Here is a 21,080-nt window from a genome sequence, read left to right on the forward strand (position 1 = left end):
CATGTTTCTTCTCTGCATGGATTTAGCCAGGTGAAGAGTTCTACACCAAGGACTGTGAGCTACTGTGTAAGTGTAGCCCCCCATTTGTTACCTGTAATGCCGCTGACTGTCCACCAATGGAACAATGTGGAGTACAGGATGGTGTAATTGGGTGTTACCCAGAAGGTGAGTACCAAAGTTAAGTAAACTCAGTAAGTGCATTTCCGTTAACTTTTCATCCATCTGATTTTAGTCAGGCTAAAGCAAGAATCTGTCTTTTGTTTTTGTTTTTAAATAAATGTTGTACAATGTTAAGCTAAAAAATTTAGATGTAATTATAGCTCGGCTTTGTCCAGCATGTATATGCATTAATAAGACAACAACTGGCCTCGTCTTTGTGCACTGACTCTGAAAGACAGATGTTATTTGTGATTAATCCTTAATATTTGATTACGCATTGCATCATGTATATTTGGCTAGAGATGGATATGGTCATATGATGTTGTATTACATGCAAACAGGTTATAACATCACAAACTTTTCGTTGTTTACAAATTGAGTCTGACAATATACTATTGTACTTTTACGCAATCTTTAGCGCTCAATAGTTGATGTCTTTAAATATACTTAATCATTCTCTTTTCACAATCCCCCAGGATCTCAAGACTGTATTATCTCTGGTGACCCTCATTATAACACCTTTGATGGCAAATACTACAGCTTCATGGGCACTTGCACCTACACTCTGGCCCGCACCTGTAAAAACAACACCGGTAAGCAATGGACAAAACCATGTTAAAACTATCCGCAATCAGCGGTGACATTAGAATGCTTGGGTCGTCAGTAGGTGTTATGGAGTAACAAACAATCCTGACACTCTTAATATTGATTCAATGTACATTAAATGTTCCCAAAATTAACATAAAATTGAGTTTAAATAAGAATATAGGTGTACAGCTTTAAAATAACTTTACTTTCCTCTCTCCTGGGTCTGCAGGCCCCTGGTTCTCCATAGAGGGTAAGAATGAAGAGAGAGGAGTTTCTGGTGTTTCTTACCTGAGGAAACTGTACGTGACTGTTGATGGTGTCACTGTGACAATGATGAAAAACAAGAGAACTCTGGTCAGTATCCACTGCAGCTGCTATCATTAAACCACCACTGAAATCATTCTATAATCTTGAGATAAACAACTAAGATTTTAAGTCAACAGCTAAAATAGGTTTTATGGCATTAAGTAAATGAAGACAATAGTTTTGAGTCACTCCTCTAATCCTAAATCTTTTCTTTCAGTTGTTCCTAATCTGTTCATAGTCACAACATCTCTGTCCATTTTTCAGTTCTTCAAGAATAATCTTTCTTTTAAAGGAAAAGAAACAAAATCTCTCAGTTCTTCTAGTCAGAGCTAACATTAGTCTTCAGTCCATCTCTATTGTTTATCTCTTTTTCACACATACAGGTAAATGGACTCAGGGTGTCCCTCCCCCACTTCCCATCTCCACTCATTTCTCTGTCTCTTGCTGGCCAATATGTAATCCTCACGACTCCGTTCGGCCTGAAGGTGCAGTGGGACGGCAACCATTACGCCAAGATCTCTGTTCCCAGGTACTGAAACTCTGAAAACAGCCTCATTTGAATATATATACAGTACAGTACATCACTCTGACCTGAAGTATTTGTCAGGAAACACTAAGACCCACCATGATTTTAAGGGTTACAGGACTTGAGTAAATCCTGCAACAGAAAAAAATCTAAAAGTGTCTCTACTGAAACGAACATCTTTACATTAATCTCTCATTGATCTCTTTCTTTGTTCCTCTCTCACTCATTTTATCAGTTCCTACTATGACCAGATGTGTGGCCTGTGTGGGGACTACGATGGAAACCCTAATAATGATTTCACTAAGCCAGATGGCTCTCAAGTCGACAGTTCAAGTCAGTTTGGAGACAGCTGGCAAACCGATGAGGATGAGGATGCAACGTCAGTACTTTTTTATCCTTTTATCAACTGCACTATGTTTTGAGGATTATTTCGACTTCATATATTCAATGATGATGTTATGTTTTCAGGTGCAAGCCTGACCCTGGACCTCAACCACAATGCGATCCTGTGCTGGAGGGTGTGGTGTCAAACCCAGAGAACTGTGGGAGAATAACTGACACAAATGGACCATTTAGGTTCGAACTTACCAAACTATGAAATTTCTAAATACTGCTAATAAACAATGTTGAAAGACTTTTAGTGCTTAACCATTGTACACTTTCTCTTACATTTGCTCCTCACAGGGACTGTATAAATGTGGTGGACCCGTTGCCTTTCTTCCAGAGCTGTGTGTTTGATATGTGCCGTTATCAAGGGCTGCAGCAGGTTCTTTGTGACCAGCTTCAAGCTTACACTGATGCTTGCCTGAGTGCAGGTGCACCTGTCCATCAGTGGAGGGAGCCAGACTTCTGCCGTGAGTCATACTGTCATATAGATTCTATCACATCGCACAAAGTGTATAACGTTTTAAACATATAGTAAAGCAGTAAAATTTGGCAACTTACATCCATGCAAGAATTACATTTCACATTCCTAGTGACAAGCCTGCTTTAGGCTTTCTCTAATGCACAACATAAATTATTGAAATGGAGTGCAGGAGGTTGGAATTAGACCGCTAGAGTCGATTAATTACTTTAACTTTAGCCTTATTGTTTTTATTATTTATGAGGCTTTTATGACAGGAATGCCGTCACAGAGGGATGGGGACATGGGACTGGGAAACTACATAATTCACACTGCATCCTCACTTTAACTGTATTTTCACCATCAGTTAATGTTTTTCCTCATTTTCCTACAGCTCTGGAATGTCCTCCAAACAGCCATTACTCCATATGTGTGAGCTCCTGTCCGGAGACATGTCTGGGTGTCAATGGACCACCGGGCTGCAGTGAGAAGTGTGTAGAGGGCTGTGAGTGCGACACTGGCTTCATCCTCAGTGACAACAAATGTGTTCCTGTTAAAGACTGCGGCTGTGTGGACCCCTCAGGCTCCTACCACCCAGTGAGTTTAAAACCAGGGCTGACCCTGAAAATGGGTTGTTACACCCACTGATGTAAAAACTGTCAAAACCATGATATCAACATTCAAGAAACCACTACAAAAATGTCACGCATTCCTATCAATGTGGCCATGTTTAGGTAAATGAGAGCTGGTATCTGGAGGGCTGTAAGCAGAAGTGTACATGTGAGGGTGGAGGAACTATTCAGTGTTACGACAGCAGCTGTCTTCCTAATGAGAGTTGCCAACTTGAAGATGGAGACTATATCTGCAACCCAAGTGGTAACAATTATAGTACTGGTTTATACATAATAAAATTTTGAGCACATGTACTGGTACATTTGTTTACACATATTATCACATCATGAATATACACAAATGCAGTTATACACAAACCAGTCGACACTGCTGACAGATCTGGAACTATTTTTTCTAATTTCATTTGTATCTTTCTCTTTAGATATAAGAATTTGTTCTGTCTCTTTTGACCCTCATTGCATCCTTTGATAATAACGTACATCACTTCATGAGTATCTGCTCCTGCTCTATCAAGAAATTACAACATTTGTATAACTAAACAACTCTTCATGTCTTCCAGGAGTGACCTGCCCTGCAGACTCTGAATACATTGATTGCGGCCCAGCCTGTATTCCTACCTGTGCAGAACCCTCCACCAACTGCTCTGGTTCTTGCATCAGCGGCTGCTTCTGTAAACCAGGATTTGTTTTCCGTGGCCGGCGCTGTGTTCCTATTGAGCAGTGTGGGTGCCTGGATGAGGAAAACAATTACTTTGAGGTACAAGAGTTGTCGTTGATGCGAGGCTGCATTTTTATCTAGTTCTCTGACCTAAGCCTTTGCTCTAAACTTGGTCTGTATTTACACTCAGCCTGGTGAGATCATATTTGGAAATGGCTGTTCCAAGTTGTGTCGCTGTGCTGGCAACTACACTTTCGACTGTGTGGACAACACCTGTGACCCTGTGACAGAAGAATGTCGGGAGGTTGGTGGAGTGCACGGCTGCTACCCGAAAGGTATTGTACAAAACAACAACAACAATCTTCCCTTAAACTACAATTACTGTAACTGACAAGCGATCATCGGTAGGTGAACTATGAATACCCTTAAACGACATGCTAAATTATTTGTGATAGCTCATGTTTCATAGCCAATATGCTTCCAAACACATTTTATATAATCTTCTACTCTAAGCATTTTTGTTAGAATGTATAACTTTGACATCGAGATATTTTTCACTCACAGGAACCTCTACCTGTGTTGCTTCTGGTGACCCCCATTACACCACCTTTGATAACCGGCGCTACGACTTCATGGGAAACTGTTCTTACCTGATGTCTGAACCTTGTAACAGCACAGATGTGCCTTACTTCGCTGTATACACAGACAATGAGAATCGCTACAACAATCCTTATATCAGCTATGTAAAAGCAGTTCATGTCCATGCGCTGGGAGTGATAGTGTCCATTCTGAAAGGAGGAACTGTGCAGGTAAGAGAAAAAAACACTATTTTCAATATTATTGCTAATGTACATTTACTGTATGCATATTATTTAGAGGGGCATTCAAATAAACAGTTACGTTTTATGACTTTTCTCAGGTCAATGGAACCAATGTCAACATTCCTCTGAGTCCTGTCAGTGGTGTGGACATTTTTATGTCTGGCAAGCACTACACTGTGGCCTTGAGCTTTGGAGTAACTGTACGTTATGATGGAAACCACTTTATGGACATTAAAGTTATCAAGGAGTGAGTATGGTTCTTATAGAAGTCTTTTTAATAACAACTATAATAACTTGATTCACTTTTAAATGTTTCTACATGCTTGTGATCATTTTACAGCTATGAGGACAAACTTTGTGGACTGTGTGGCGATTACAACGGAGACTCTGAGGATGACTTCCAGACCCCGACTGGTGAACTGGTCCAAAGCCCCAATGACTTTGGCCACAGCTGGAACACAGACCCTGAGTAAGGCAATATGCAATTCACATACTGTTACTGCTAAAAGACTTAATGTTAATCGTTAGTTCATATCATAGATGACTTAACTTTGATTTTGCTCTTCAGGTGTAACAAGCCAGATGTCGACCCAACCCCAGGATGTACAGATGATGAGCAGGATTTGTATGAACGACCTGCTTACTGTGGTATAATATTGGAAACCAATGGCCCATTTGCTGCCTGCCATCCAAAAGTCAACCCCAATGTGAGTGAAATCAAATCAGTTCATTTGAAATGCTTTAGTGTATCATTTTATCCATATAACAGATACTTAGACATATTAACCCTGTGTGTATAGGGTTTCTTCCAAGCCTGTTTGTTTGATGTGTGTGAACTGGATGGAGCTCATTCCGCATTGTGTGAAGCAATAGAGTCGTACGTCAACGAATGTCAGGACCGTGGCGTCACAATTGGACCCTGGAGAAACAGCACCTTCTGTCGTATGTCTGAAAAATACATATTCCTCAATCATAAACTCTAACAAAATCAATGTCTGTATTATTTCTCATACTGTCGATAGAGTGAAGTTTATGATTAGCACTAACACACATTCTTCCTCTCCAGCTCTGAAATGCCCAGCCAACAGCCACTTTGAATCATGCGCCCCAATTTGCCAACCTTCCTGTAACCCAGTTCCACCAAACCTGTGCACTGGTCCTTGTTCTGAAGGATGTGTTTGTGACCCTGGATACATCCTCAGTGCTGGCCAGTGTGTGAAAGAAGACGCATGTGGCTGCAGCTATAATGGACATTATTATCAGGTGAGGAAACTGGATGTGGTATCATTCAGGACAGCAATGGTTTGTTATAGTCAGTCAAGTAGGATTTTTTGTCAAACTAACATGTTTTTTCTCTGCATGGATTTAGCCAGGTGAAGAGTTCTACACCAAGGACTGTGAGCAACTGTGTAAGTGTAACCCCCCATCTGTTACCTGTAATGCCACTGACTGTCCACCAATGGAACAATGTGGAGTACAGGATGGTGTAATTGGGTGTTACCCAGAAGGTGAGTACCAAAGTTAAGTAAACTCAGTAAGTGCATTTCCGTTAACTTTTCATCCATCTGATTTTAGTCAGGCTAAAGCAAGAATCTGTCTTTTGTTTTTGTTTTTAAATAAATGTTGTACAATGTTAAGCTAAAAAATTTAGATGTAATTATAGCTCGGCTTTGTCCAGCATGTATATGCATTAATAAGACAACAACTGGCCTCGTCTTTGTGCACTGACTCTGAAAGACAGATGTTATTTGTGATTAATCCTTAATATTTGATTACGCATTGCATCATGTATATTTGGCTAGAGATGGATATGGTCATATGATGTTGTATTACATGCAAACAGGTTATAACATCACAAACTTTTCGTTGTTTACAAATTGAGTCTGACAATATACTATTGTACTTTTACGCAATCTTTAGCGCTCAATAGTTGATGTCTTTAAATATACTTAATCATTCTCTTTTCACAATCCCCCAGGATCTCAAGACTGTATTATCTCTGGTGACCCTCATTATAACACCTTTGATGGCAAATACTACAGCTTCATGGGCACTTGCACCTACACTCTGGCCCGCACCTGTAAAAACAACACCGGTAAGCAATGGACAAAACCATGTTAAAACTATCCGCAATCAGCAGTGACATTAGAATGCTTGGGTCGTCAGTAGGTGTTATGGAGTAACAAACAATCCTGACACTCTTAATATTGATTCAATGTACATTAAATGTTCCCAAAATTAACATAAAATTGAGTTTAAATAAGAATATAGGTGTACAGCTTTAAAATAACTTTACTTTCCTCTCTCCTGGGTCTGCAGGCCCCTGGTTCTCCATAGAGGGTAAGAATGAAGAGAGAGGAGTTTCTGGTGTTTCTTACCTGAGGAAACTGTACGTGACTGTTGATGGTGTCACTGTGACAATGATGAAAAACAAGAGAACTCTGGTCAGTATCCACTGCAGCTGCTATCATTAAACCACCACTGAAATCATTTCATAATCTTGAAATCAACAATTGAGATTTTAAGTCAACAGCTAAACTATATTTTAGTTTTTCTGACATTTTAATCTCTGAGATTAAGTAAATAGACATAATAGTTTTCATCTTAAATCTTTTCTTTCAGTTGTTCCTAATCTGTTCATAGTCACAACATCTCTGTCCATTTTTCAGTTTTCCAAGAATAATCTTTCTTTTAAAACAACAGAAAAAAATTTCACAGTTCTTCTAGTCAGAGCTAACATTAGTCTTCAGTCCATCTCTATTGTTTATCTCTTTTTCACACATACAGGTAAATGGACTCAGGGTGTCCCTCCCCCACTTCCCATCTCCACTCATTTCTCTGTCTCTTGCTGGCCAATATGTAATCCTCACGACTCCGTTCGGCCTGAAGGTGCAGTGGGACGGCAACCATTACGCCAAGATCTCTGTTCCCAGGTACTGAAACTCTGAAAACAGCCTCATTTGAATATATATACAGTACAGTACATCACTCTGACCTGAAGTATTTGTCAGGAAACACTAAGACCCACCATGATTTTAAGGGTTACAGGACTTGAGTAAATCCTGCAACAGAAAAAAATCTAAAAGTGTCTCTACTGAAACGAACATCTTTACATTAATCTCTCATTAATCTCTTTCTTTGTTCCTCTCTCACTCATTTTATCAGTTCCTACTATGACCAGATGTGTGGCCTGTGTGGGGACTACGATGGAAACCCTAATAATGATTTCACTAAGCCAGATGGCTCTCAAGTCGACAGTTCAAGTCAGTTTGGAGACAGCTGGCAAACCGATGAGGATGAGGATGCAACGTCAGTACTTTTTTATCCTTTTATCAACTGCACTATGTTTTGAGGATTATTTCGACTTCATATGTTCAATGATGATGTTATGTTTTCAGGTGCAAGCCTGACCCTGGACCTCAACCACAATGCGATCCTGTGCTGGAGGGTGTGGTGTCAAACCCAGAGAACTGTGGGAGAATAACTGACACAAATGGACCATTTAGGTTCGAACTTACCAAACTATGAAATTTCTAAATACTGCTAATAAACAATGTTGAAAGACTTTTAGTGCTTAACCATTGTACACTTTCTCTTACATTTGCTCCTCACAGGGACTGTATAAATGTGGTGGACCCGTTGCCTTTCTTCCAGAGCTGTGTGTTTGATATGTGCCGTTATCAAGGGCTGCAGCAGGTTCTTTGTGACCAGCTTCAAGCTTACACTGATGCCTGCCTGAGTGCAGGTGCACCTGTCCATCAGTGGAGGGAGCCAGACTTCTGCCGTGAGTCATACTGTCTTATAGATTGTATCACATCGCACAAAGTGTATAACGTTTTAAACATATAGTAAAGCAGTAAAATTTGGCAACTTACATCCATGCAAGAATTACATTTCACATTCCTAGTGACAAGCCTGCTTTAGGCTTTCTCTAATGCACAACATAAATTATTGAAATGGAGTTTAGGAGGTTGGAATTAGACCGCTAGAGTCGATTAATTACTTTAACTTTAGCCTTATTGTTTTTATTATTTATGAGGCTTTTATGACAGGAATGCCGTCACAGAGGGATGGGGACATGGGACTGGGAAACTACATAATTCACACTGCATCCTCACTTTAACTGTATTTTCACCATCAGTTAATGTTTTTCCTCATTTTCCTACAGCTCTGGAATGTCCTCCAAACAGCCATTACTCCATATGTGTGAGCTCCTGTCCGGAGACATGTCTGGGTATCAATGGACCACCGGGCTGCAGTGAGAAGTGTGTAGAGGGCTGTGAGTGCGACACTGGCTTCATCCTCAGTGACAACAAATGTGTTCCTGTTAAAGACTGCGGCTGTGTGGACCCCTCAGGCTCCTACCACCCAGTGAGTTTAAAACCAGGGCTGACCCGTGGGGTTCTGGGGACATGGACGAGATTAGGAAAATGGGTTGTTACACCCACTGATGTAAAAACTGTCAAAACCATGATATCAACATTCAAGAAACCACTACAAAAATGTCACGCATTCCTATCAATGTGGCCATGTTTAGGTAAATGAGAGCTGGTATCTGGAGGGCTGTAAGCAGAAGTGTACATGTGAGGGTGGAGGAACTATTCAGTGTTACGACACCAGCTGTCTTCCTAATGAGAGTTGCCAACTTGAAGATGGAGACTATATCTGCAACCCAAGTGGTAACAATTATAGTACTGGTTTATACATAATAAAATTTTGAGCACATGTACTGGTACATTTGTTTACACATATTATCACATCATGAATATACACAAATGCAGTTATACACAAACCAGTCGACACTGCTGACAGATCTGGAACTATTTTTTCTAATTTCATTTGTATCTTTCTCTTTAGATATAAGAATTTGTTCTGTCTCTTTTGACCCTCATTGCATCCTTTGATAATAACGTACATCACTTCATGAGTACCTGCTCCTGCTCTATCAAGAAATTACAACATTTGTATAACTAAACAACTCTTCATGTCTTCCAGGAGTGACCTGCCCTGCAGACTCTGAATTCATTGATTGCGGCCCAGCCTGTATTCCTACCTGTGCAGAACCCTCCACCAACTGCTCTGGTTCTTGCATCAGCGGCTGCTTCTGTAAACCAGGATTTGTTTTCCGTGGCCGGCGCTGTGTTCCTATTGAGCAGTGTGGGTGCCTGGATGAGGAAAACAATTACTTTGAGGTACAAGAGTTGTCGTTGATGCGAGGCTGCATTTTTATCTAGTTCTCTGACCTAAGCCTTTGCTCTAAACTTGGTCTGTATTTACACTCAGCCTGGTGAGATCATATTTGGAAATGGCTGTTCCAAGTTGTGTCGCTGTGCTGGCAACTACACTTTCGACTGTGTGGACAACACCTGTGACCCTGTGACAGAAGAATGTCGGGAGGTTGGTGGAGTCCACGGCTGCTACCCGAAAGGTATTGTACAAAACAACAACAACAATCTTCCCTTAAACTACAATTACTGTAACTGACAAGCGATCATCGGTAGGTGAACTATGAATACCCTTAAACGACATGCTAAATTATTTGTGATAGCTCATGTTTCATAGCCAATATGCTTCCAAACACATTTTATATAATCTTCTACTCTAAGCATTTTTGTTAGAATGTATAACTTTGACATCGAGATATTTTTCACTCACAGGAACCTCTACCTGTGTTGCTTCTGGTGACCCCCATTACACCACCTTTGATAACCGGCGCTACGACTTCATGGGAAACTGTTCTTACCTGATGTCTGAACCTTGTAACAGCACAGATGTGCCTTACTTCGCTGTATACACAGACAATGAGAATCGCTACAACAATCCTTATATCAGCTATGTAAAAGCAGTTCATGTCCATGCGCTGGGAGTGATAGTGTCCATTCTGAAAGGAGGAACTGTGCAGGTAAGAGAAAAAAACACTATTTTCAATATTATTGCTAATGTACATTTACTGTATGCATATTATTTAGAGGGGCATTCAAATAAACAGTTACGTTTTATGACTTTTCTCAGGTCAATGGAACCAATGTCAACATTCCTCTGAGTCCTGTCAGTGGTGTGGACATTTTTATGTCTGGCAAGCACTACACTGTGGCCTTGAGCTTTGGAGTAACTGTACGTTATGATGGAAACCACTTTATGGACATTAAAGTTATCAAGGAGTGAGTATGGTTCTTATAGAAGTCTTTTTAATAACAACTATAATAACTTGATTCACTTTTAAATGTTTCTACATGCTTGTGATCATTTTACAGCTATGAGGACAAACTTTGTGGACTGTGTGGCGATTACAACGGAGACTCTGAGGATGACTTCCAGACCCCGACTGGTGAACTGGTCCAAAGCCCCAATGACTTTGGCCACAGCTGGAACACAGACCCTGAGTAAGGCAATATGCAATTCACATACTGTTACTGCTAAAAGACTTAATGTTAATCGTTAGTTCATATCATAGATGACTTAACTTTGATTTTGCTCTTCAGGTGTAACAAGCCAGATGTCGACCCAACCCCAGGATGTACAGATGATGAGCAGGATTTGTATGAACGACCTGCTTACTGTGGTATAATATTGGAAACCAATGGCCCATTTGCTGCCTGCCATCCAAAAGTCAACCCCAATGTGAGTGAAATCAAATCAGTTCATTTGAAATGCTTTAGTGTATCATTTTATCCATATAACAGATACTTAGACATATTAACCCTGTGTGTATAGGGTTTCTTCCAAGCCTGTTTGTTTGATGTGTGTGAACTGGATGGAGCTCATTCCGCATTGTGTGAAGCAATAGAGTCGTACGTCAACGAATGTCAGGACCGTGGCGTCACAATTGGACCCTGGAGAAACAGCACCTTCTGTCGTATGTCTGAAAAATACATATTCCTCAATCATAAACTCTAACAAAATCAATGTCTGTATTATTTCTCATACTGTCGATAGAGTGAAGTTTATGATTAGCACTAACACACATTCTTCCTCTCCAGCTCTGAAATGCCCAGCCAACAGCCACTTTGAATCATGCGCCCCAATTTGCCAACCTTCCTGTAACCCAGTTCCACCAAACCTGTGCACTGGTCCTTGTTCTGAAGGATGTGTTTGTGACCCTGGATACATCCTCAGTGCTGGCCAGTGTGTGAAAGAAGACGCATGTGGCTGCAGCTATAATGGACATTATTATCAGGTGAGGAAACTGGATGTGGTATCATTCAGGACAGCAATGGTTTGTTATAGTCAGTCAAGTAGGATTTTTTGTCAAACTAACATGTTTTTTCTCTGCATGGATTTAGCCAGGTGAAGAGTTCTACACCAAGGACTGTGAGCAACTGTGTAAGTGTAACCCCCCATCTGTTACCTGTAATGCCACTGACTGTCCACCAATGGAACAATGTGGAGTACAGGATGGTGTAATTGGGTGTTACCCAGAAGGTGAGTACCAAAGTTAAGTAAACTCAGTAAGTGCATTTCCGTTAACTTTTCATCCATCTGATTTTAGTCAGGCTAAAGCAAGAATCTGTCTTTTGTTTTTGTTTTTAAATAAATGTTGTACAATGTTAAGCTAAAAAATTTAGATGTAATTATAGCTCGGCTTTGTCCAGCATGTATATGCATTAATAAGACAACAACTGGCCTCGTCTTTGTGCACTGACTCTGAAAGACAGATGTTATTTGTGATTAATCCTTAATATTTGATTACGCATTGCATCATGTATATTTGGCTAGAGATGGATATGGTCATATGATGTTGTATTACATGCAAACAGGTTATAACATCACAAACTTTTCGTTGTTTACAAATTGAGTCTGACAATATACTATTGTACTTTTACGCAATCTTTAGCGCTCAATAGTTGATGTCTTTAAATATACTTAATCATTCTCTTTTCACAATCCCCCAGGATCTCAAGACTGTATTATCTCTGGTGACCCTCATTATAACACCTTTGATGGCAAATACTACAGCTTCATGGGCACTTGCACCTACACTCTGGCCCGCACCTGTAAAAACAACACCGGTAAGCAATGGACAAAACCATGTTAAAACTATCCGCAATCAGCAGTGACATTAGAATGCTTGGGTCGTCAGTAGGTGTTATGGAGTAACAAACAATCCTGACACTCTTAATATTGATTCAATGTACATTAAATGTTCCCAAAATTAACATAAAATTGAGTTTAAATAAGAATATAGGTGTACAGCTTTAAAATAACTTTACTTTCCTCTCTCCTGGGTCTGCAGGCCCCTGGTTCTCCATAGAGGGTAAGAATGAAGAGAGAGGAGTTTCTGGTGTTTCTTACCTGAGGAAACTGTACGTGACTGTTGATGGTGTCACTGTGACAATGATGAAAAACAAGAGAACTCTGGTCAGTATCCACTGCAGCTGCTATCATTAAACCACCACTGAAATCATTTCATAATCTTGAAATCAACAATTGAGATTTTAAGTCAACAGCTAAACTATATTTTAGTTTTTCTGACATTTTAATCTCTGAGATTAAGTAAATAGACATAATAGTTTTCATCTTAAATCTTTTCTTTCAGTTGTTCCTAATCTGTTCATAGTCACAACATCTCTGTCCATTTTTCAGTTTTCCAAGAATAATCTTTCTTTTAAAACAACAGAAAAAAATTTCACAGTTCTTCTAGTCAGAGCTAACATTAGTCTTCAGTCCATCTCTATTGTTTATCTCTTTTTCACACATACAGGTAAATGGACTCAGGGTGTCCCTCCCCCACTTCCCATCTCCACTCATTTCTCTGTCTCTTGCTGGCCAATATGTAATCCTCACGACTCCGTTCGGCCTGAAGGTGCAGTGGGACGGCAACCATTACGCCAAGATCTCTGTTCCCAGGTACTGAAACTCTGAAAACAGCCTCATTTGAATATATATACAGTACAGTACATCACTCTGACCTGAAGTATTTGTCAGGAAACACTAAGACCCACCATGATTTTAAGGGTTACAGGACTTGAGTAAATCCTGCAACAGAAAAAAATCTAAAAGTGTCTCTACTGAAACGAACATCTTTACATTAATCTCTCATTAATCTCTTTCTTTGTTCCTCTCTCACTCATTTTATCAGTTCCTACTATGACCAGATGTGTGGCCTGTGTGGGGACTACGATGGAAACCCTAATAATGATTTCACTAAGCCAGATGGCTCTCAAGTCGACAGTTCAAGTCAGTTTGGAGACAGCTGGCAAACCGATGAGGATGAGGATGCAACGTCAGTACTTTTTTATCCTTTTATCAACTGCACTATGTTTTGAGGATTATTTCGACTTCATATGTTCAATGATGATGTTATGTTTTCAGGTGCAAGCCTGACCCTGGACCTCAACCACAATGCGATCCTGTGCTGGAGGGTGTGGTGTCAAACCCAGAGAACTGTGGGAGAATAACTGACACAAATGGACCATTTAGGTTCGAACTTACCAAACTATGAAATTTCTAAATACTGCTAATAAACAATGTTGAAAGACTTTTAGTGCTTAACCATTGTACACTTTCTCTTACATTTGCTCCTCACAGGGACTGTATAAATGTGGTGGACCCGTTGCCTTTCTTCCAGAGCTGTGTGTTTGATATGTGCCGTTATCAAGGGCTGCAGCAGGTTCTTTGTGACCAGCTTCAAGCTTACACTGATGCCTGCCTGAGTGCAGGTGCACCTGTCCATCAGTGGAGGGAGCCAGACTTCTGCCGTGAGTCATACTGTCTTATAGATTGTATCACATCGCACAAAGTGTATAACGTTTTAAACATATAGTAAAGCAGTAAAATTTGGCAACTTACATCCATGCAAGAATTACATTTCACATTCCTAGTGACAAGCCTGCTTTAGGCTTTCTCTAATGCACAACATAAATTATTGAAATGGAGTTTAGGAGGTTGGAATTAGACCGCTAGAGTCGATTAATTACTTTAACTTTAGCCTTATTGTTTTTATTATTTATGAGGCTTTTATGACAGGAATGCCGTCACAGAGGGATGGGGACATGGGACTGGGAAACTACATAATTCACACTGCATCCTCACTTTAACTGTATTTTCACCATCAGTTAATGTTTTTCCTCATTTTCCTACAGCTCTGGAATGTCCTCCAAACAGCCATTACTCCATATGTGTGAGCTCCTGTCCGGAGACATGTCTGGGTATCAATGGACCACCGGGCTGCAGTGAGAAGTGTGTAGAGGGCTGTGAGTGCGACACTGGCTTCATCCTCAGTGACAACAAATGTGTTCCTGTTAAAGACTGCGGCTGTGTGGACCCCTCAGGCTCCTACCACCCAGTGAGTTTAAAACCAGGGCTGACCCGTGGGGTTCTGGGGACATGGACGAGATTAGGAAAATGGGTTGTTACACCCACTGATGTAAAAACTGTCAAAACCATGATATCAACATTCAAGAAACCACTACAAAAATGTCACGCATTCCTATCAATGTGGCCATGTTTAGGTAAATGAGAGCTGGTATCTGGAGGGCTGTAAGCAGAAGTGTACATGTGAGGGTGGAGGAACTATTCAGTGTTACGACACCAGCTGTCTTCCTAATGAGAGTTGCCAACTTGAAGATGGAGACTATATCTGCAACCCAAGTGGTAACAATTATAGTACTGGTTTATACATAATAAAATTTTGAGCACATGTACTGGTACATTTGTTTACACATATTATCACATCATGAATATACACAAATGCAGTTATACACAAACCAGTCGACACTGCTGACAGATCTGGAACTATTTTTTCTAATTTCATTTGTATCTTTCTCTTTAGATATAAGAATTTGTTCTGTCTCTTTTGACCCTCATTGCATCCTTTGATAATAACGTACATCACTTCATGAGTACCTGCTCCTGCTCTATCAAGAAATTACAACATTTGTATAACTAAACAACTCTTCATGTCTTCCAGGAGTGACCTGCCCTGCAGACTCTGAATACATTGATTGCGGCCCAGCCTGTATTCCTACCTGTGCAGAACCCTCCACCAACTGCTCTGGTTCTTGCATCAGCGGCTGCTTCTGTAAACCAGGATTTGTTTTCCGTGGCCGGCGCTGTGTTCCTATTGAGCAGTGTGGGTGCCTGGATGAGGAAAACAATTACTTTGAGGTACAAGAGTTGTCGTTGATGCGAGGCTGCATTTTTATCTAGTTCTCTGACCTAAGCCTTTGCTCTAAACTTGGTCTGTATTTACACTCAGCCTGGTGAGATCATATTTGGAAATGGCTGTTCCAAGTTGTGTCGCTGTGCTGGCAACTACACTTTCGACTGTGTGGACAACACCTGTGACCCTGTGACAGAAGAATGTCGGGAGGTTGGTGGAGTCCACGGCTGCTACCCGAAAGGTATTGTACAAAACAACAACAACAATCTTCCCTTAAACTACAATTACTGTAACTGACAAGCGATCATCGGTAGGTGAACTATGAATACCCTTAAACGACATGCTAAATTATTTGTGATAGCTCATGTTTCATAGCCAATATGCTTCCAAACACATTTTATATAATCTTCTACTCTAAGCATTTTTGTTAGAATGTATAACTTTGACATCGAGATATTTTTCACTCACAGGAACCTCTACCTGTGTTGCTTCTGGTGACCCCCATTACACCACCTTTGATAACCGGCGCTACGACTTCATGGGAAACTGTTCTTACCTGATGTCTGAACCTTGTAACAGCACAGATGTGCCTTACTTCGCTGTATACACAGACAATGAGAATCGCTACAACAATCCTTATATCAGCTATGTAAAAGCAGTTCATGTCCATGCGCTGGGAGTGATAGTGTCCATTCTGAAAGGAGGAACTGTGCAGGTAAGAGAAAAAAACACTATTTTCAATATTATTGCTAATGTACATTTACTGTATGCATATTATTTAGAGGGGCATTCAAATAAACAGTTACGTTTTATGACTTTTCTCAGGTCAATGGAACCAATGTCAACATTCCTCTGAGTCCTGTCAGTGGTGTGGACATTTTTATGTCTGGCAAGCACTACACTGTGGCCTTGAGCTTTGGAGTAACTGTACGTTATGATGGAAACCACTTTATGGACATTAAAGTTATCAAGGAGTGAGTATGGTTCTTATAGAAGTCTTTTTAATAACAACTATAATAACTTGATTCACTTTTAAATGTTTCTACATGCTTGTGATCATTTTACAGCTATGAGGACAAACTTTGTGGACTGTGTGGCGATTACAACGGAGACTCTGAGGATGACTTCCAGACCCCGACTGGTGAACTGGTCCAAAGCCCCAATGACTTTGGCCACAGCTGGAACACAGACCCTGAGTAAGGCAATATGCAATTCACATACTGTTACTGCTAAAAGTCTTAATGTTAATCGTTAGTTCATATCATAGATGACTTAACTTTGATTTTGCTCTTCAGGTGTAACAAGCCAGATGTCGACCCAACCCCAGGATGTACAGATGATGAGCAGGATTTGTATGAACGACCTGCTTACTGTGGTATAATATTGGAAACCAATGGCCCATTTGCTGCCTGCCATCCAAAAGTCAACCCCAATGTGAGTGAAATCAAATCAGTTCATTTGAAATGCTTTAGTGTATCATTTTATCCATATAACAGATACTTAGACATATTAACCCTGTGTGTATAGGGTTTCTTCCAAGCCTGTTTGTTTGATGTGTGTGAACTGGATGGAGCTCATTCCGCATTGTGTGAAGCAATAGAGTCGTACGTCAACGAATGTCAGGACCGTGGCGTCACAATTGGACCCTGGAGAAACAGCACCTTCTGTCGTATGTCTGAAAAATACATATTCCTCAATCATAAACTCTAACAAAATCAATGTCTGTATTATTTCTCATACTGTCAGATAGAGTGAAGTTTATGATTAGCACTAACACACATTCTTCCTCTCCAGCTCTGAAATGCCCAGCCAACAGCCACTTTGAATCATGCGCCCCAATTTGCCAACCTTCCTGTAACCCAGTTCCACCAAACCAGTGCACTGGTCCTTGTTCTGAAGGATGTGTTTGTGACCCTGGATACATCCTCAGTGCTGGCCAGTGTGTGAAAGAAGACGCATGTGGCTGCAGCTATAATGGACATTATTATCAGGTGAGGAAACTGGATGTGGTATCATTCAGGACAGCAATGGTTTGTTATAGTCAGTCAAGTAGGATTTTTCGTCAAACTAACATGTTTCTTCTCTGCATGGATTTAGCCAGGTGAAGAGTTCTACACCAAGGACTGTGAGCTACTGTGTAAGTGTAGCCCCCCATTTGTTACCTGTAATGCCGCTGACTGTCCACCAATGGAACAATGTGGAGTACAGGATGGTGTAATTGGGTGTTACCCAGAAGGTGAGTACCAAAGTTAAGTAAACTCAGTAAGTGCATTTCCGTTCACTTTTCATCCATCCATCCATCTGATTTCAGTCAGGCTAAAGCAATAATCTGTCTTTTAAAAATAAATGTCTGACTTAAAATCATGCTAGCCCAGTTGTGCTATGTTGAGCTAAAAAATTTAGATGTAATTATAGCTCGGCTTTGTCCAGCATGTATATGCATTAATAAGACAACAACTGGCCTCGTCTTTGTGCACTGACTCTGAAAGACAGATGTTATTTGTGATTAATCCTTAATATTTGATTACGCATTGCATCATGTATATTTGGCTAGAGATGGATATGGTCATATGATGTTGTATTACATGCAAACAGGTTATAACATCACAAACTTTTCGTTGTTTACAAATTGAGTCTGACAATATACTATTGTACTTTTACGCAATCTTTAGCGCTCAATAGTTGATGTCTTTAAATATACTTAATCATTCTCTTTTCACAATCCCCCAGGATCTCAAGACTGTATTATCTCTGGTGACCCTCATTATAACACCTTTGATGGCAAATACTACAGCTTCATGGGCACTTGCACCTACACTCTGGCCCGCACCTGTAAAAACAACACCGGTAAGCAATGGACAAAACCATGTTAAAACTATCCGCAATCAGCAGTGACATTAGAATGCTTGGGTCGTCAGTAGGTGTTATGGAGTAACAAACAATCCTGACACTCTTAATATTGATTCAATGTACATTAAATGTTCCCAAAATTAACATAAAATTGAGTTTAAATAAGAATATAGGTGTACAGCTTTAAAATAACTTTACTTTCCTCTCTCCTGGGTCTGCAGGCCCCTGGTTCTCCATAGAGGGTAAGAATGAAGAGAGAGGAGTTTCTGGTGTTTCTTACCTGAGGAAACTGTACGTGACTGTTGATGGTGTCACTGTGACAATGATGAAAAACAAGAGAACTCTGGTCAGTATCCACTGCAGCTGCTATCATTAAACCACCACTGAAATCATTTCATAATCTTGAAATCAACAATTGAGATTTTAAGTCAACAGCTAAACTATATTTTAGTTTTTCTGACATTTTAATCTCTGAGATTAAGTAAATAGACATAATAGTTTTCATCTTAAATCTTTTCTTTCAGTTGTTCCTAATCTGTTCATAGTCACAACATCTCTGTCCATTTTTCAGTTTTCCAAGAATAATCTTTCTTTTAAAACAACAGAAAAAAATTTCACAGTTCTTCTAGTCAGAGCTAACATTAGTCTTCAGTCCATCTCTATTGTTTATCTCTTTTTCACACATACAGGTAAATGGACTCAGGGTGTCCCTCCCCCACTTCCCATCTCCACTCATTTCTCTGTCTCTTGCTGGCCAATATGTAATCCTCACGACTCCGTTCGGCCTGAAGGTGCAGTGGGACGGCAACCATTACGCCAAGATCTCTGTTCCCAGGTACTGAAACTCTGAAAACAGCCTCATTTGAATATATATACAGTACAGTACATCACTCTGACCTGAAGTATTTGTCAGGAAACACTAAGACCCACCATGATTTTAAGGGTTACAGGACTTGAGTAAATCCTGCAACAGAAAAAAATCTAAAAGCATCTCTGGGGAAATGAACATCTTAACATTAATCTCTCATTAATCTCTTTCTTTGTTCCTCTCTCACTCATTTTATCAGTTCCTACTATGACCAGATGTGTGGCCTGTGTGGGGACTACGATGAAAACCCTAATAATGATTTCACTAAGCCAGATGGCTCTCAAGTCGACAGTTCAAGTCAGTTTGGAGACAGCTGGCAAACCGATGAGGATGAGGATGCAACGTCAGTACTTTTTTATCCTTTTATCAACTGCACTATGTTTTGAGGATTATTTCGACTTCATATGTTCAATGATGATGTTATGTTTTCAGGTGCAAGCCTGACCCTGGACCTCAACCACAATGCGATCCTGTGCTGGAGGGTGTGGTGTCAAACCCAGAGAACTGTGGGAGAATAACTGACACAAATGGACCATTTAGGTTCGAACTTACCAAACTATGAAATTTCTAAATACTGCTAATAAACAATGTTGAAAGACTTTTAGTGCTTAACCATTGTACACTTTCTCTTACATTTGCTCCTCACAGGGACTGTATAAATGTGGTGGACCCGTTGCCTTTCTTCCAGAGCTGTGTGTTTGATATGTGCCGTTATCAAGGGCTGCAGCAGGTTCTTTGTGACCAGCTTCAAGCTTACACTGATGCTTGCCTGAGTGCAGGTGCACCTGTCCATCAGTGGAGGGAGCCAGACTTCTGCCGTGAGTCATACTGTCATATAGATTGTATCACATTGCATGAAGTTTTGAATGGTTTGAGAATATAATAAAGCTGCAAAATTTAGCAACTTACATCCATGCAAGAATAACATTTCATTTTCCCAGTAAAGCCAGCTTTCAGCTCTCTCTCTAATGCACAAAATAAATTATTTAAGTAAAGGCAGTTCAGGAGGTTGGAATAAGACAGCTAGAGTTGAACACTTACATTAACTTTAGCCTGATTGTTTTTATTATTTATGAGGCTTTTATGCCTTTAATGGCCAGAATGGTGGAGACAGGAATGCCGTCACAGAGGGATGGGGACATGGGACTGAGAATCTACATAATTCACACTGCATCCTCACTTTAACCGTATTTTCACCATCAGTTAATGTTTTTCCTCATTTTCCTACAGCTCTAGTATGTCCTCCAAACAGCCATTACTCCATTTGTGTGAGCTCCTGTCCAGAGACATGTCTGGGTGTCAATGGACCACCGGGCTGCAGTGAGAAGTGTGTAGAGGGCTGTGAGTGCGACACTGGCTTCATCCTCAGTGACAACAAATGTGTTCCTGTTAAAGACTGCGGCTGTGTGGACCCCTCAGGCTCCTACCATCCAGTGAGTTTAAAACCAGGGCTGACCTGTGGGGTTCTGGGGACATGATTATGAAAATAAGACCCACCGGAGTAAAAATGGTCAAAATTTTGATCAAAAGAGCCACAAAACCACTGCAAACATGACAAGTAAATTAAAAGGCTAAAAATGTTCCATGTTTGTCCATGATGTTATTAATGTATTTCTCTGTTAATGAGGTCTTAATTTAAAAACAAAAAAAATTAATTAAAAATAGATAGTTATTAGAATTAGAATTAAAGTAGATGGTTATTTTGGACAAATTATAATAAAGGATAA

At 40.2% G+C, this 21,080-nt stretch overlaps 1 protein-coding gene across 50 annotated transcripts in view; it reads left to right on the top strand.

The window, feature by feature from the left end:
- The window catches only part of zanl (zonadhesin, like), a 53,104-nt gene that overhangs the window by 20,039 nt on the left and 11,985 nt on the right, over nt 1-21,080 (top strand). For 21 of the 50 annotated variants that reach the window (XM_051899766.1, XM_051899713.1, XM_051899728.1 and 18 more), the window contains 59 exons: nt 27-165; nt 636-752; nt 977-1,101; nt 1,437-1,582; nt 1,815-1,958; nt 2,048-2,155; nt 2,264-2,433; nt 2,818-3,020; nt 3,158-3,299; nt 3,616-3,812; nt 3,904-4,048; nt 4,278-4,522; nt 4,633-4,781; nt 4,875-5,003; nt 5,103-5,241; nt 5,335-5,476; nt 5,601-5,797; nt 5,904-6,042; nt 6,513-6,629; nt 6,854-6,978; nt 7,322-7,467; nt 7,700-7,843; nt 7,933-8,040; nt 8,149-8,318; nt 8,703-8,905; nt 9,072-9,213; nt 9,530-9,726; nt 9,818-9,962; nt 10,192-10,436; nt 10,547-10,695; nt 10,789-10,917; nt 11,017-11,155; nt 11,249-11,390; nt 11,515-11,711; nt 11,818-11,956; nt 12,427-12,543; nt 12,768-12,892; nt 13,236-13,381; nt 13,614-13,757; nt 13,847-13,954; nt 14,063-14,232; nt 14,617-14,819; nt 14,986-15,127; nt 15,444-15,640; nt 15,732-15,876; nt 16,106-16,350; nt 16,461-16,609; nt 16,703-16,831; nt 16,931-17,069; nt 17,163-17,304; nt 17,430-17,626; nt 17,733-17,871; nt 18,366-18,482; nt 18,707-18,831; nt 19,175-19,320; nt 19,553-19,696; nt 19,786-19,893; nt 20,002-20,171; nt 20,584-20,786. In XM_051899766.1, coding sequence (XP_051755726.1) covers nt 27-165; nt 636-752; nt 977-1,101; nt 1,437-1,582; nt 1,815-1,958; nt 2,048-2,155; nt 2,264-2,433; nt 2,818-3,020; nt 3,158-3,299; nt 3,616-3,812; nt 3,904-4,048; nt 4,278-4,522; nt 4,633-4,781; nt 4,875-5,003; nt 5,103-5,241; nt 5,335-5,476; nt 5,601-5,797; nt 5,904-6,042; nt 6,513-6,629; nt 6,854-6,978; nt 7,322-7,467; nt 7,700-7,843; nt 7,933-8,040; nt 8,149-8,318; nt 8,703-8,905; nt 9,072-9,213; nt 9,530-9,726; nt 9,818-9,962; nt 10,192-10,436; nt 10,547-10,695; nt 10,789-10,917; nt 11,017-11,155; nt 11,249-11,390; nt 11,515-11,711; nt 11,818-11,956; nt 12,427-12,543; nt 12,768-12,892; nt 13,236-13,381; nt 13,614-13,757; nt 13,847-13,954; nt 14,063-14,232; nt 14,617-14,819; nt 14,986-15,127; nt 15,444-15,640; nt 15,732-15,876; nt 16,106-16,350; nt 16,461-16,609; nt 16,703-16,831; nt 16,931-17,069; nt 17,163-17,304; nt 17,430-17,626; nt 17,733-17,871; nt 18,366-18,482; nt 18,707-18,831; nt 19,175-19,320; nt 19,553-19,696; nt 19,786-19,893; nt 20,002-20,171; nt 20,584-20,786 — 9,063 coding nt within the window. The remainder of the gene's footprint in view (nt 1-26; nt 166-635; nt 753-976; nt 1,102-1,436; nt 1,583-1,814; nt 1,959-2,047; nt 2,156-2,263; nt 2,434-2,817; nt 3,021-3,157; nt 3,300-3,615; nt 3,813-3,903; nt 4,049-4,277; nt 4,523-4,632; nt 4,782-4,874; nt 5,004-5,102; nt 5,242-5,334; nt 5,477-5,600; nt 5,798-5,903; nt 6,043-6,512; nt 6,630-6,853; nt 6,979-7,321; nt 7,468-7,699; nt 7,844-7,932; nt 8,041-8,148; nt 8,319-8,702; nt 8,906-9,071; nt 9,214-9,529; nt 9,727-9,817; nt 9,963-10,191; nt 10,437-10,546; nt 10,696-10,788; nt 10,918-11,016; nt 11,156-11,248; nt 11,391-11,514; nt 11,712-11,817; nt 11,957-12,426; nt 12,544-12,767; nt 12,893-13,235; nt 13,382-13,613; nt 13,758-13,846; nt 13,955-14,062; nt 14,233-14,616; nt 14,820-14,985; nt 15,128-15,443; nt 15,641-15,731; nt 15,877-16,105; nt 16,351-16,460; nt 16,610-16,702; nt 16,832-16,930; nt 17,070-17,162; nt 17,305-17,429; nt 17,627-17,732; nt 17,872-18,365; nt 18,483-18,706; nt 18,832-19,174; nt 19,321-19,552; nt 19,697-19,785; nt 19,894-20,001; nt 20,172-20,583; nt 20,787-21,080) is intronic. The other 29 variants (XM_051899732.1, XM_051899730.1, XM_051899734.1 and 26 more) reach the window with 29 other exon arrangements.

The sequence above is a fragment of the Ctenopharyngodon idella genome, chromosome 7 (genome assembly GCF_019924925.1).
Source record: "Ctenopharyngodon idella isolate HZGC_01 chromosome 7, HZGC01, whole genome shotgun sequence".
Taxonomy (NCBI): domain Eukaryota; kingdom Metazoa; phylum Chordata; class Actinopteri; order Cypriniformes; family Xenocyprididae; genus Ctenopharyngodon; species Ctenopharyngodon idella.